Genomic DNA, 15,527 nt, shown 5'->3' with positions numbered 1-15,527 from the left:
GTGATAAAGGATATCAGCTGAACACAAAAGTTATAAAAGTAATATGAAAAATATATATTTAGCATTTCACAAACATGGGGTGAGGGATAAGGTGTGGAATAAATATGGTAAAAAACAGTCATAAATTTTGACTCCACAATTTAATCCTAGGTTTAACTTTTTTATAAAATTTTGCACTAGTTGAAGCAAAAATTACACTTTCAAATTTGTGTAACAAATATTCTGATCTTGTATTATCTTGATAGTGTGTGAACTGTAATATTCCTGTTTGATACGATACTGCTCTCTAAAACTTCTCTTGTTGTACACGCGCACACTCAAGCACATGTATCTCTGCCACGGCATTTTCTGTTGAGATCCCCACCAGCTAAAAAGCATAAGAGTTAACACTGTTCACAGTTTTTTTTTAAAAAAAACCTGTTTTTTAAATGGAGAATAATTCTAAGCTTGGACCTTTCAAGAAGCAGGCAACAAGATAATGCTTTTATGATAGCTACTTTAATTTGTGAAAGTATTTTCTAAAATTTCATTTAAATATTTACTAGAAGCTGTCATTGAACATAAAATGCTAAAATAGTTCCAATATTTCAGCGCTACAGTGAGATGATGGCACCAGACACAGAAACAACGAGTCAGCTGTTGTTATATGAGGAACGTTTGGAAGACATGCGACAGGAGCTAGTACGGCAATATCAGGAACACCAGCAGGCAACAGAATTATTGAGACAAGGGCACATGCAGCAAATGGAACGTCAAAAAGAAAATCAAGAGCAACTCTTAGCAGAGCTGGAGAGTCTTAAAGTGCAGTTAGCTGAGGTAATATGGGGTTTCACTCAATGAGTTAACATGGGTTAACAAAGGGACATCACCAGTCAGATTTCTATTTATTTATACTTGTTTATATATTGAGACACATGCACGTATTTACTACATGCATGCACACACACACATATCTATTTGTGTATGTGTGTGTATATATACAAACACATATATGCAGATATGTAGAAAAGGCATATTTCTTCAATCAAAGCTCAGTCAGTGATGAATCACGTTAGACTTCTGTGAACCTGGAGAAAGCCTGCAGTGCTGCACAGCAGCCAGAAGAGACAGTGACTGAGTGCAGATGCATTGTAAACCATGCCACATTCTAGATACGTGGCCCTGTGCAGGATGCAGGCTGGCATCTATTTACATCAATGGCTTGAAATACTATAGAATTTTTCATTTTTCCTCATCCCCACTTGAGGTCTGAACTTAAATAGTATCAGTGGCTTCCCACAACAATGCGTTTTGGCTTTTTTTTTTTTTTTAATGTCATGGATGAAGTAGTCCTTACTGACTGTTGGAATGAAACAAAATCTGTGGGATTTGGTGGGAAACACCATTTCTTTGTCTTTTAAAACTTAACTTGCTGTCACTCTTCATCTATTCAATGTCAATAGTGGGTATGTTAATGAAACTCATTAATTTATCCTAGTAGTTAAGTCTTCAAAAATAATGTCATTTATAGACTTGTCTTCAAGGGTTTTTTTCCCTTGAAAGACAAGGTAAACAGAATCCAGAAGAACTTGTCTTGTTCTGATTTAATTTCAACAATGTAACGTTACAGATCACACATGGAAATAGTAATTGGTGAATTCTAAAATTCTTTGATTTCACTGTGGAGTGGAGCTTTAGGTTCCTTCAGACCTTATCCAAACCTGGTTCTGTTCTGTTTAAGTTTGGGCTCAAGGAGCTGGGGAATCTACAGAGCCAGTCACTTGTATCCTCGGTGTCTTTTCCAGAAATGTCAGGTATCTATTTCTCTTAGCTGCTTTGTAGGTGTCTATCACTTATCCTGATAATCTTTCCTTTCAATATATACATCCTTTCTCCTTTGACCTCTTTGTCAGTTTGCAACTGCATCTTTCATCAGGGGTTGCAAATTCCTGAAACTGATGAAAAATATTAAGTAGAACTTATGCTGCTGGCTTTGCTCCAGTTTTTAATGCCAAGGATGTTTTATCCATAAGAACCGCATAGGAACATATGCATTACAGTTAAGCCATGAACACTTCTAATTCTTCTAAAAGAGAGCGTGTGTAGGCTTTTTATAAAAAGAATTTATTTTCATCCTTTTTTTCTTGTGCAAAACATGTACTATAGCATGTAATATTTAGAAATTAACCTTCCAATTTGCATTGTGACCACTGTGTTTCATAAAAAGGATATAAATTATATGAAAATCTTAAAGAAGATATAAGGTACCAAAATTATTTATTAGCTGTATTCCATTCTAGAAAGCTTTCAGTGTCTTTGTAACCATTTAAAGAAGTGGACTGAAATTTTATTGTGCAAAATATGTAAAAAATTAGAAGTGACAGGCCTCACTAATACTCAAGCTTAAAAAATTGTGTATGCCTCTATAACACTTCTTTCTTAGCGTGTCTCAATGGAGAATGACACCCTGGTTGCAGAGAGAGAGAGAATGCTTTTAGAAGAACTGGAATCATTAAAACAACATTCTGTACCCGGAAAAGAGAGGCTGTTCTATGAGCTACGAAACAACAGCACACAAACAGAGGTAAATATGGACTTTGACTTTCTTGGCAGCTATGGCATGTAAAACCAGTAAGATTCCTTTTCACTGCTACTCTTTTTATGTAATATACCCAACGTCTTTTAGGAGAATATTTCTTGAGAAGAGCAGGTTGAAGAATCAAGAAGTGGTACTGGTATTCATAGGGGGTTTTTTACTTAAGGTAAGCAGAAGCTAGTTTAACAGTTTGAAGGTGGGGATTATTACTATAGCTATTTGCTCAGGTAAACTCACATTTTCATATTGCTATAGCAACAGCAGGAGAAAATACAAAGGCTGTTTAATCAGCATAACAAAGTTCTTTCTCATAGGCCCTGCCTTGGATTTCCTGTTTTGTTTTTATTATGTTATGTAGGAAGAGTATTTCTTGATTTGTAATTTGGTGCAGAAGTTTTATTAACAAAACACAACTAATTTAGATTTTAAATTTCATATTCTACTACGTATAAGAAGAGTATGTGGATTCTGGCATGACAGGATTTCTGTCCTTTTTGTCTTCTCTCCCTCTGCAAAAACTTACTCAGAATGAAAATGAAAACCGAAATGATGTGAGAGAGCAGATCTTTGAGGATGAAGATGGAGGAAGAAAGCCTGATGAAACATCTTCAGCTCTTCTTTCTAAAGAAAGGTGCTTAGAACTGTTAAGAAAACATTTTTTAAAAAACGTTAAGAATCATGTTCTTGTTAAATTAATAATATTTATAAGCTTTATTCTGACTGATGATAATGGCATTTTTTTGTTCTAGATAACCATATTTCTAGGTTTGCATACTTTAGATTAAACAATGTCTTATTTTTTAAAAAGCCTAACAATGTACTGGCATAAAGAATGAGACAAATCTTAACCTATTTTACTATATCTTTCATATGATGTATAGAATCGTATACATCATTTGTACAGGTGTATATTTGTATACCCATTGCATGTACATACATGAAATAAGTTTATATGAATATAATTGTTGTATTTGGTAATACCTTTTGACTATTCTGTAACTTTTTAGATCTGTGTAGATGAACAATCTTTTTAATTGTCACTTTAAGAAAAGAGTAAATTTATAATGAATACCTGGCAAATGTAGACCTCTGTTTTAAAAGACTAACTAGACAAAATACCAAGATAAAACTACACATATTGATAAATAGTTTGACTTTTTATATATTTTATAAAAAGAACTGTAAAAATACTTTTAACACAAATGTGCTTTTCATATTTATGTATGTGATGTGGGAAATCTTAATTTCACTGTTTCAGCTGCAAATCTTTCCTGGTTACAAGGGTGTATAAGGGATAAAAACCACTTTGAAAGCAGGGGAGAAAATCAAAAGACTGATTAGTTTCTGTCCTTACAGGCATGTTTTTCAGAAGGCTAATGAGAAACTCATGAAGATTCTTTTAGAAGTTGTGAAGACAACTGTGGCCATGGAGGAGACAATTGGTCACCATGTTCTTGGGTTACTGGATCGGTCTGGGAAAGTCCAGCCTTCCAAACCAGCTGGATGGGACACAGAGGCAGAGGAGTCAGTAAAACCCTGTATCCGTGTGGGATATGAAAAAGGTACTGCTTGTATGGTTTTCTATTTCGTAACAGGTAGCATTTGCATACTTTTATTATGTATTTAACCTTAGTTTTGAATTTTTTAATTAAAAATAAACTTTTAAAAAAACCCTATTTGTCATTTGAATGCATATGATGTCTCTGCTTAAGAGACAACATTTCAGGAGTTGTCTGTCTGGGTCATGCCCCTAACTAGTTATGACTCATATCCAGGGTCATGCTGTAAAGCCTGCAACAGAGTGGGAAAGTGATTGAGAAATACACAAATAAATACGTTCCTGTTGAAGGAGGCAAAAAGAAAGAGAATGAAACATAGCTCCATGGCATCTTGCACCAACTTTACACCTTCCTCTATACATGCGGGGAATGGGAACTGGTGTCAAAGGTTGTATCTCTACTAGTACACTTAATGTACGGAGGGAAATTGCTGGTCACTCTGGCCAGCTGGCATGGGACAGCTTGTATATATGTTTGTGGGCTTCCTTAGCCTCCTAAAGAGGTTGCTTGCATGCAAACAGCCTTTTGGAAACAGTTCCAGGAGTTTTCTAACTGCCAAGCTTTGCCGATCAGCTGTTTGGAGGAGCGCTAGTTGGCAGAAACCTAAGGAGCATTTTAACATTGCAGTTAATTGCTTACCAGTGTTTTAAGAACTCTCAGGCTCTGTTTAATTTCCTGTGATTGTACTAGGATAGTGTCCATCCATTTCTCTTTTGGGCAAGAATAGGCACTCTTATCGTATTGCCCTTTAGGTACCCATGGTACAGAAGTCAGCGTAAGGATGTGTACATTCATCCTGGGTATTGTGGGGAGGCAATGTGCAACAGATCAGCTCAGCCTAAAACACGTTATGCATCTGGTTTTGGCTGGAATTTTAGCTACTGTGAGTGAGAAAAAGAACTGGAAGTCAAATACTACATCACATTATTAAGAAAGAGTGTACTGCAGAGCAGGTTATCTGTGGTGAATTGTGTACAGCTGCAATGTAAGGATTCTTGAATTTTTCAAGTTAAGAGCACTTATATGCCTGTACCGTACTGCTGTTTCATTTAAAAAAAAAACCCAACTCATAACTTTTTGTTTTCTGCACATTTCACTGTTTGATGTGAGGAAATTTATTGTTTTAATACAGACTTTTGAAGCTTTGCGTTTCCCCCCAAATTTTAGATTGGATAACTAAGCTTCCGGCCTTAATTTTTGATACTTGTCCAGGAGACCTTAGAAATTGAGAACATCTGCTACTATAATTGAAGGAATCACTTCTTTCAAAAAGGAGTGTTCTTGCACTTTACTTTGGGGTGGGAAATGAATTGAATTTGCTTATGTTAAAGCGGTTCAGAGTAAGTATCTTCAACCACTGGCAACTATTTTCCACACAGTCTCCTAGCCAAGTGATAAAAGGAACAATGACCAGGCTCAAAGTTTACTACCACCTCCTTTTGTATCCTGAGGAAGTTTTAAATTTTATGTAAACTGCATTTTAAATACATTTTCTATATCAAAACCAGCAATTTATAAATATTCTTTGAATTCTTTGTGTTCTCATTGTATGGTCTGAGGTATGTAAAAACCATTGGGGTTTTCACAATGTACCTTGCCCAAAGAAATATAAATGTATTCTCGTTATGAAGGCAGTGATGCCAGACTGTCACAGTTACATGTATGGTAGTATTACCTAGTGCATTCGCTGACCCTAGTTCATAGTTATATCATGCCTATTCTCAGAACACATACTGTTGCTTTCCTCCCTCATTTGCTGAGAATACTGCTCCCTTTTCTCAGACAATAAATACACAACTGTATGTACAAAGTGCTAATACATGATTGTTGCCCTTCCCTACTCTCCTACGTGTTTGCTCTGCACAGGTACATACCGCACACCACAATACATGCATTTGCTTTTTGCCTACTGCTGCACAGCAATGTGCATGCTTGTATTTGTCACTAATTATTGCCATTAACAATTCTTAATGTGGATTACTTGCACTACATATATGTAGAAAATCACAGTTTAAAAAGTAGCTTTATTTGGTATTTTAGGTGGGTATAATATAGACTTATGCCTAGCTTTCATACTGCTGCTGTCTAAATGCAGAACAGGCCCTGTAATTGGAATGTATTGCTAATTTCTTGTGAAGTCTTCTAGTGAAAGAGTACTCTCTTAAGTAGAAGAGAACTGTATTCCGTTCCACTAGTGGTGAACATTGATTATTTTAACTCTTGTATTTGCTCTTGTGTTTTGAAGAGGCATGTAAGCATTCACTCTTTGGTAACAAAGCAATTTATCTGTTATTTTAATGCCTTCTTTGGTATAGAGCTGTTCACATACTGGTTGTTTATTCTATTATTCTTTTTTGCATGTTTTCTTCTATTCTGAAATAAATTATGAAAGGAGGAGAAACCAAAGAAAAGGGTGAGGATTAAAGAAGACCCAAGCTTACAGTGGCTATAATGGGTGAATGTATAGTTTGTAATGTCTCTCTGAGGTTGTATTCACAGTTCTCTTTTTTTCCTTTCAAAATGATACAAGAGCATCATTGCTGTGTACATAGTTCTGCCACTGGGGTCAGACAGCCATTAATAGCAGTTGTACTGTTTTATCAGCTGAAGTATTTGATCCTTCAAATGGAACTAGATGTCAAATTCTATTAGTGTTTTCAGCAACAGGACTGTTGGTATTAATTTCCTATACTTCTGCTGAATGGCCTGAGAGGATAAAAGCTTCGAAAATTTTCCCCCCATTGTTTTCTGGAAGTAAGAAGTAGGTAGACACTATTTTTGTATTTTAACCTGTGCATGTTACTGTATTTTGTAATACTTAGCCAAACAGATCTTCCTTTTTAATTACTTAGGAAATTTGTAGGAATAAATTTGTACCAATAAAAATCTAATAACCTATAATAAAACAGAAAAAATGTGCTTAATAAAGTGAATTCTCTCTGTCCTGAATCTGATCCATATTTATTGACAAGCAAAACTCAGCTTACTGGTTTTGCTGAGTTTCAGCATTTTAAAAAGCTGAATCATTAAGGTCCCGTACTTATAACCACAACCTAGTTTATAGAGCATATAGAGGTTTATCTGGGACCTTGCTAGGTTATTGGCTAACACGGGATTTTATTTCTGGCATAGCGAGTAAAGTTCAAATTTCAGTCGTAAAACCTGTCATTGGAAGTGAACGGCATTTGTACAAAGTAATCCGGTGAGTTAATTACATCCAGAGATTTGGAGCAGGAATCATTGTGACAGAGCCAGCAGGCTTTGCTGTTCTCCTCCCTCAGATGTGGTACCTTGGGTAGAGGGACTGCAGTAATGCAGGTTGCTCTGGAGAAACCAGTGTGATGACAGTATTCCTTGAACATTAAACCCTCTTACATACTTTCTGAGCTTCTTGTTTCCAAACAGTGTACCAGGAACAAGGTAGTAAATAGCTCTATATGCTGAAACGCCATAAAACCTGATTTGTTTTCAACTTGTAGCCCCTAATCTTAATTCTTCAGCGGAATCCCAGGAGTAAACTGAGATACGAGCTCCACATGATGCAAAATATGTTTTGCTTCATAAATATCAGTTGGCGACTCATAAAGAACTTCTGTATCTGAAATTTGTGAATAAGCAATTTTCTTAAGATTTAGTGGACCATGACATCTGACGTGCTGAACTGCAACCTTTGTGGCAAGGAAACAATATGAACCTTTGTTGTTGGTTTTGGGGGGGGGTTGTTACAAGAAGAGAGTTTACCTAAGGAGAAGACATTTTTACTTGGGCCAGTTATATTCTATTTATTATTTTGTGTCAACTGAAAAAAAAATGAATTGGGGGACAGAGAATTTTATTTTAGTTCTGTTGGGGTGGGAGATTGAACAGTATTATAAGGATTAGTAAAATGAGGGTTAGGCCTTCAACTGCCAGGGGCAGTTAATAAAACTTGACAACATTTCTATTTCTTGCTTCCATCACCGAAAATCTACTGGAAAGGTGCTGTACTAAGATGCTGTGTTCTAAGACTATGTTCAGGGGAAAAAGATACAGAAATTTGTACTTTGTAGTTAGGAAGACATTTAAGGTCAACTCCTGTTCTTAAGTGCCACTTTGTAGAAATTATAATATGGGCACCTACATTTATAATTTGTCATTGCTTTTTCTATTTGACTTGCCAACCCTACAGTATAAACAGAATTATTACAGGTTTTGTGTGCATTTGATACTTTTTGTTTTTCCTTTTTTATCTTTGAGACTAGTAAAGTTTCCTTGTGCCAAATTATACTTCAGGTGATTGCTCTCTCTTTCCTCATTTTTATAGTTATTTTTCAAGTAAATTATAATGTTTTGTTCTGAGATTTTTCATCTAACAAAATTGTGTTTTAACATTGGTTTATTTTGTATTTATCCAGAAAAAATGGAAGCAAATTATAAAAGAACTGACATAAGCAAAACAGGAGTTTAAAATCTTGTAATTAGTTCTTGGAGGCCAAATTGTACTGTTCTGGTCAAGAAGAAGTAATAATATTAGTGATGCAATTAATGTAAGAGACTTATTTCGGATCTGGCTTTTGAAAGATTACATTCTGTTGTTAAGTTTTCCTCCGGAAGTTTCCAGACAGCCAGAAGTTCAGATGATTTTGCAACAGACTGCACATTTCTGCAGTTATTTTTTATAATGTTTATTTTTGTATTTGACATACTCATCATTGCACAAGCCAGCTGTACCTCTCAGGCAAATAATTTACTAAAATATAAAGATTATAGAACATGAATTATGAGTTAAGCCTGAGAAAGAAAACAGGAACATTACATAGATAATTTGTACTCCATGAGGAAAGAATTAGATTGTGCACTAGTTACTATGTCACTGTTTTATCTTGTTTATAGTTCTGCTACTGTTCTGTGGGCTTTTATTTTGTGAGACCTCTGAAGCTAAGCAAGGTCTTACCTGGTGTGCACTTAAGATGGGTGGCCTCCAAAGAGCATCAGGTGCTGCAGTAAGTGTGTCAGTGGCTCAGTAGGGGAAATGTTTTCCTTCAACTCAGTCTTTAACCGATACTTCGGCACAGCATTTGGAAATGCTTATGCTGTTGGATGTCCATCTTAAGTGAAGGTCCTTTCTACTCTGAGGATATTAAAGATTCTGCATCACTGTTGATATTTTGAGCCAGAGCCAACCCAAATTTGGGTGGTGAAAAACCAGAGTGCTATTGCATAAAAAACGTGAAATTGTTCATTTTACAGCCTTCCTTACGCTGCAGGGGGGTGCAATATTAGGATGTTAGGGGAAAGCCTTTGTATTGCACGTACTTAGTGTGCTGGCAGAAAATGACTGCCAGCCACTGCTACAATTACTGCACTGCAGTAGTTTGTGACTGAAGTTCCAAAGTGCAGCATTCGAAAGTGCTTTGAAATCCTGTGTAGATGAGAGGTGCTGTGTGAATGTATATTCTAGTCATGTGGTTATTCGTTCCATTCATTAAGGCTAGTTTTTTCCCTTTGGAGAGTGAAAAGAGTTTGTAACATACCCACATATCTAAAAGGAGATAGGAAACAGTAATGATATACCTGGAAGAAAAAAATTACTAAATACATCTGCATTTAAAAAAATCTTATCAATTATAAGATAAAAGTAAACAAAACAAAACTTTTCAAAATTAACATCACTGTAGATTACTTTGTTGTATATGGGTCACATATACAGCTGCATCCCCAATGAAATAAATGTGTAGTTCTTATTCTCAGAATGTTTGCAGATATAAAAGTAAGTAAACCAGGTGGTTAATTATGTTGCAACTTGTTAAAAAAAAAAAAACTTAAAAACAAACCTCAAAACTAGAATCTGACTTTCTTGCTAGGTTCAAACAACATCAACAAGAGGACTCATATTTCCAGTGTTATTTATGTGCCTGGTTAAGAGGCAGAAGCAAGTATAAGGAAATTGTATCCAATGAGAGTACTAACTACATTTTTAAAGGCAACTTGTAAAACTGACCTATTATAATTTCATTTCAATTTCTGTGACTAAACAAACTGTTCAAGTTTAGCAGTCACAATTCATGGAGTAACCAGGAACTCTAAATTGAAAGATAACCCAGTATTGCAACTTTATTGCTAAACAAGCATTGGCTATTCTTAACTCATTTAGTCATACTGCTGTGTCCCAAAAATAAGGTAGTTTTTGAAAAAACCTTAAGCAAAACCAACATCTAATTGTTTTTTAAAAAACCCAACACATCAAAACATTTATTTTATTTTAAATATATTTCAGATATACTTCATTAAAATAAACTGTCATTTAAAAAAACTTTCCACAATGGCTTTTATTTCTGACATTTCAAATCTAACAGCCTAATGACATAACACTTCTTCATTTTTAAAATGGTATCAACAATAGTTACCTACCATCGTGATGTAGTACTGTGTTGTTCCTTCATACTGAAAGTGAGATTTTAAAACATCTCAGGAGTTTGCTTTCACTTGTCTCACTTAAATACAGCCCTGAATTCTAAATATGCTAAAAGTACTGTTCTCTAGATGAATTGCTATCAGTTTAATACCATAGGCAAACTTTGTCTCCTGCTTTTCAGACGGAACGGATAATGCCCTTAAACTGGATGGGACCTGGGGAAGATTGAGAAGTAGGCAGGTGCCAGGTGGCCCATCAGCAGGGACAGTTACAGTCCCCTGCACTGCACTTGATTTGTTCAGCCACCCATTTTAATCCGTTTTCAGTTCACTAATAGGAATTCTGAATGTTTGTGTTCTGTATTCTAGTCTATTTGTCCTGAGAAGTTGTCCAAATTACGTGCGTGTCTTTACTTACTCCCGTCTATACCTTTGAATCACCAACTTAAACAGTTTTCTGTTAGTGCACACTAACATAGCCGGGCATCCATGAAATGGGGACTGACGGTCTGGGGTTTTTTTACCTGGTTTATTTTAAAGACAATCTTGCAAGTCACTATTGCAAGTTATTCAAAGTAGTAAGGGTTACTGATAGTAACAGAGGTTTGAAGATGAGCCTCAGAGCCCAAAAGCATACTGAAAGGACATCTAAAATGTTCTCTGTTAGTATCTCCTTTTCTCTTTCCCTTCTGCTTGTTTTTAGTTAACACATTGTGTATCTTGTTTGTAAGTTTTAGTATGCAATATTTCCCTTTCTGTCTTTGTGACCAGTACAAATATTTTAATCATTTTATGACTTGTCTTTCTAATTGTAAGTCAGATGTACGGTTTTTCATATTTTGGAGTGCTATGAATCCATGTGAAAAGGTAACTGTTGTTTTTCCAGAGTCCTGTTCCTCATATCATGGTAATAGTATGGGACCTGATGATATTAACTTGTGGTCGGGAGCAACGGATGAAGGACTACTGAGCCAACATCTTGCAGAAAGTGGAATGGAAATAGATCCTGAAAATGAAGAACTTATTCTGAATATTAGTTCTCGACTACAAGCGGCTGTTGAAAAGCTTCTGGAAGCTATCAATGAAACTTCAAATCAGGTAGGGTGATCTAATAGTGAAGCATTTTGAATTTTGTGTCTCATTCATTTTTTTTTCTTTCTTTTTTCTCATGAATGTGTTTGTATAAGCCTAAAACCTGGAGGCTCATTTTGAAAGCTGAAACAATACTTCAAGTGCCTACGCCCCAAAAAGTCTGCTCCAGCATGACTTTACGGATGAATTTAGATTCATGTTAGAAATCTGCTTTGGAGTGCAGAGGAAGCCTGAATTTAGGCATGTTTATCAATCTAGGGCACCCTTTCATTGCTCATACGGGTCATCTGCGTTCTACTGCAATCCAGAGATGAAACAGGAGGCGTCAGGGCATGTTGAGCTGGCCCTTGTGAAGAGGAAGGATTAAGGGGAACTCTGCTCAGTTCTCTTGACGATTGTTTTAGTCAATTGACTGTCCGAAAAGGAGGAGCTCTCCTACTGTCTCTTCCAACTGTGATTTAAACATGGCCAGTTAAACACATATCCACCTTCCTCTCAGAAAAGGAGTCTGCACTCCAGCTCTCCAGTATTTATGTGAGGTATGTGATTCAGGAATAGTCTCAAAAAAAGAAGCAGTGTACAAGTACTCCTTTCTGTTTGCTCTCGGGGTACTTTGAGTGGTGGGATGTTAGTTGGTCTCTGGAGTACTTCCCTGTTAATTGAAATGGGAGCTATATACCTAGATCAGTCAGTTCAAATCACATTGCTTCTGTCGTGGGCTTTAATTTTAGATTATGTACATCTCAATTTGAAGGTATCAAAGTAAATATTCTGTATCTCACCGTAACTTTTTAAGCTCTCTTGAAGAACTCGGTCTTTAGAGTCAGCTTTTTAATCTATTTGAAACTAGAGTTCAAAGAATACAGTGTGGTTTATGCTACAGACCCATCTATTAGTTAACCTAGTAATGATATTACTTAAGTCATTGCTTTCTTGTCTCTAGGTGTAAAATGTGCAAATCATAACTTATGGAAATGAAGGAGAAAAAAAAATCTGTGATGATGAAAGTAATATGAAAATTCAGCTAACACTTTAAAAGTTTTAAGCATTTCAGTGTTTGTTGCTTTTGAAAAATAGTTCAAAAATGACGTTGATACCTTTTTCTCCTTTTTTTAAAAAAGGAAGAGATAAAAACCTAATTTCTGACTTTACTAAAGTTAAAAGTAATTTAAATAAAAATTCAGTGAACCACCCCCCCCCGCCACCCCCGGGCTTACTAAAGCAAGCAGTCTGCTGGATCTTGTAAATCCGTTTCTGCATTGTTTATTTGCAAACTCATTCTGCAACAGCTCTCTTCTGTTTGAGCATGAATTCAATTAAAAAAAGATGTTTGACTTTTTGAGGTCTTTTTTCAGCTTAAGGCCTAGCATTACATAATAATGAAAAAGGATACACAGATACTCTAATATAGGGAGTTCTTAAAAATAAGTAGGCATTTGTAGGACATCTTGCATTTAAAGAGCAGATGATACAGACAAGGAAAAACAACTTCAAAGTTTTACAGTAATTAAGAATTCATGCTGTGATTATAAAAGTATTGTCAATTGTTTATTCTAACTGGCCCTTCTGTTTTTGAACATTTTGCTGCTGATCTTTAAATGCAGTAGTTTTATACATAGCACTAAATTATTTTACTTTTTTGATATTTTTGCAGTAAGTATTTACTTTTCATCATATCAGTGAAAGTACTCAGTGTATTCTAAGCAGCTTATTTTTATTTATTGTCAATCGATCAAGACAGTTTATTTTCCCTTCATAGCTTTGTAGCTGAGACCTTGCCAATACCAGCAACAAAGTTATGTTTTGGCTCAAACACATACACACACTTTTTTTTTTTTCATTAATATGGATTCTACAAAATATTGATTTATCCCTGATGATCATATCTGGTAGGGTTTTTTTAAAGTTAATAAAATGTTAATCTGTTCACACATTTTCCCACAGTATTAAGGATAAATATTGACATCTTTTCTAGCTGTTCTGTAGATGTACTATGCAAGCGTTAAAGTTTATCTGCTTTGCAATGTCTGTAGTGTGCTTACTGGATTATATACAGTCCCTGCATACACCAAGGGTTTGTAGGTGACTTAAAAATTATTTTTAACTATTCAGAAATGGCATGCTTTATTTTTTCTACTCTGCAGTATTTTATAATCTAAATCTAATTACAGGCAGAAGAGATTTTAACCTTTCCTCTTAATCAGTTGTGTTGTGCATACAGACATGTAACCATCTCTTAAAATAAAAGAGTGAGGAAAACCTGGCAAAATCTTCAAAGCAGCTATTTGAGACCTGTCTGAACACACACTTTCAGACCCTGAAGTGCAGTTTGAATCTTTTCAAGCAAGGCATATAGTGGGTGTATTAATTCAAATTCCACCTGCTGGTGTTATGTATAGGTAAATCAGGCCACTCCCCTGAACTCTTTCGGTTGGGAGATACTAACAGGAAGCCTTTAAACTAGCAGGGTTTGAGAAAGTTCTTCCTGTTGAATTAACTCCAAGAGGCAAATAATGACATATCTGTATTTCTCTTTAATTTGCCGTAGTGGAGTTGGAAAATAATTTTTAGTTTCTATTTTGCTAGCTTGCTTGTCTGCTGCAGCATACCTGTGCGAGTAAAACAGAATTATGCTTCCTTGCCTTGGAAATTACCTGCCAGCTGCTATTGTAAGATTTCTGTTGCTTTTTCATCTGAAACTTCTCTAAGAAGGACTTTTAGGAGTGACTGTAAGAAGTTTTCTTGCACCTCTCTCTATTTTGGATTAATCCACACCTGAATTACTCAGCTTGAGAATGTGATCTGAGGCTTCCTGCTGATTCTGAGTAGGTTTGTCACTGGCAGTGCTGATATGTGTCTTCAGACTGTTAAATGTGTGTATTCTGTTACAAATTCCTGTTAGAAATTTCTAAAACCAGCCTAGCTAGTGCAAAATACCCACGTGATGGTTGAAAAGTGAGCAACAGCGATATTTTTTGGAATGGATTCTTACCGCACCTACTGGGCATCTAATCTGTTTAGTGGATTGTGGACTGAAGGCCAAGAAGAAGATACATATGAGGTTGAATCTCGTGTGCCTTTACCGTATCCTTTTCCTTTCACTGAACGCTTGGATGAGAATAATTCGGTAGTTGTAAATACTTCAATTTTTCACTTCAGCCACAAAAAAAATGGGCACATTTTAAAAGTTGTGTCTAAAATCTCCTTGCCTACACCTCCCTATTCAGTAAGTATAAAAGTTTTAAAAAGAAATTGTATTTGAAATCAGCTTAAATAGAAGAGAATGCAGTGAGCAATGATATAAACTTGCCTCTATCATTAATGTTGTTATATACTGCTGACAGGCTTTTTTCCTAGACAGTTTTAATGGGCACTGAAAAAGCTTTAATTATACAATTCTCTCTGTTCATTTCTAACAAAAGAAGTGTAGCAAACACAAGAGATATATTGAATTATGGAGATTTGCAATCTCTTTTTAAAGCACTTCAGTGTTATTTATTACATTACATTTTTCTCACTGTCAATAATTGATGTTGCGGGGGGAAGGGGACTGCAGTCACTTAAAATTGTTCCTTTATAGTTTTCATGCACTGACTAGTAACATTAACTAGCATAAGCTTGCTAATGGATTCCAGTGATCCTATGAAGACATTTTTGTTGTTGAAAATCATGTTCATGTTTCTGCTTCTTTTTGGTTTTGCCCTCTGATATTTTTAATAATAATACCTTGATTTGTTACTACTGAAAAGAGCTGGGGAATAATTTTTATTCTGAGTTTTTGTTGGAGTATTTGATGCATTTGAGTAAGCCATTTTTGTGGTTGTCTATGTACAGTAAACCTATCGTGTTTCCCTTTTATCTGAGATGGGTCTTTCGCTAAGCACCTCAAAATGCAAGACTAAAGTAAG

General features: G+C 35.6%; 1 protein-coding gene across 6 annotated transcripts in view; it reads left to right on the top strand.

The window, feature by feature from the left end:
- AKAP9 (A-kinase anchoring protein 9) overlaps positions 1 to 15,527 on the top strand; it is a 119,870-nt gene that overhangs the window by 63,957 nt on the left and 40,386 nt on the right. For all 6 annotated transcript variants that reach the window (XM_075746209.1, XM_075746211.1, XM_075746210.1 and 3 more), the window contains 5 exons: positions 592 to 816; positions 2,423 to 2,563; positions 3,103 to 3,206; positions 3,932 to 4,137; positions 11,414 to 11,625. In XM_075746209.1, the coding sequence (XP_075602324.1) occupies positions 592 to 816; positions 2,423 to 2,563; positions 3,103 to 3,206; positions 3,932 to 4,137; positions 11,414 to 11,625 (888 nt within the window). The remainder of the gene's footprint in view (positions 1 to 591; positions 817 to 2,422; positions 2,564 to 3,102; positions 3,207 to 3,931; positions 4,138 to 11,413; positions 11,626 to 15,527) is intronic.

This window comes from Balearica regulorum, chromosome 2 (genome assembly GCF_011004875.1).
Source record: "Balearica regulorum gibbericeps isolate bBalReg1 chromosome 2, bBalReg1.pri, whole genome shotgun sequence".
In the NCBI taxonomy this organism is placed as follows: Eukaryota; Metazoa; Chordata; class Aves; order Gruiformes; family Gruidae; genus Balearica; species Balearica regulorum.
The sequence above is the reverse complement of the archived record's forward strand: the minus strand, read 5'-3'. Positions and strand labels throughout refer to the sequence as shown.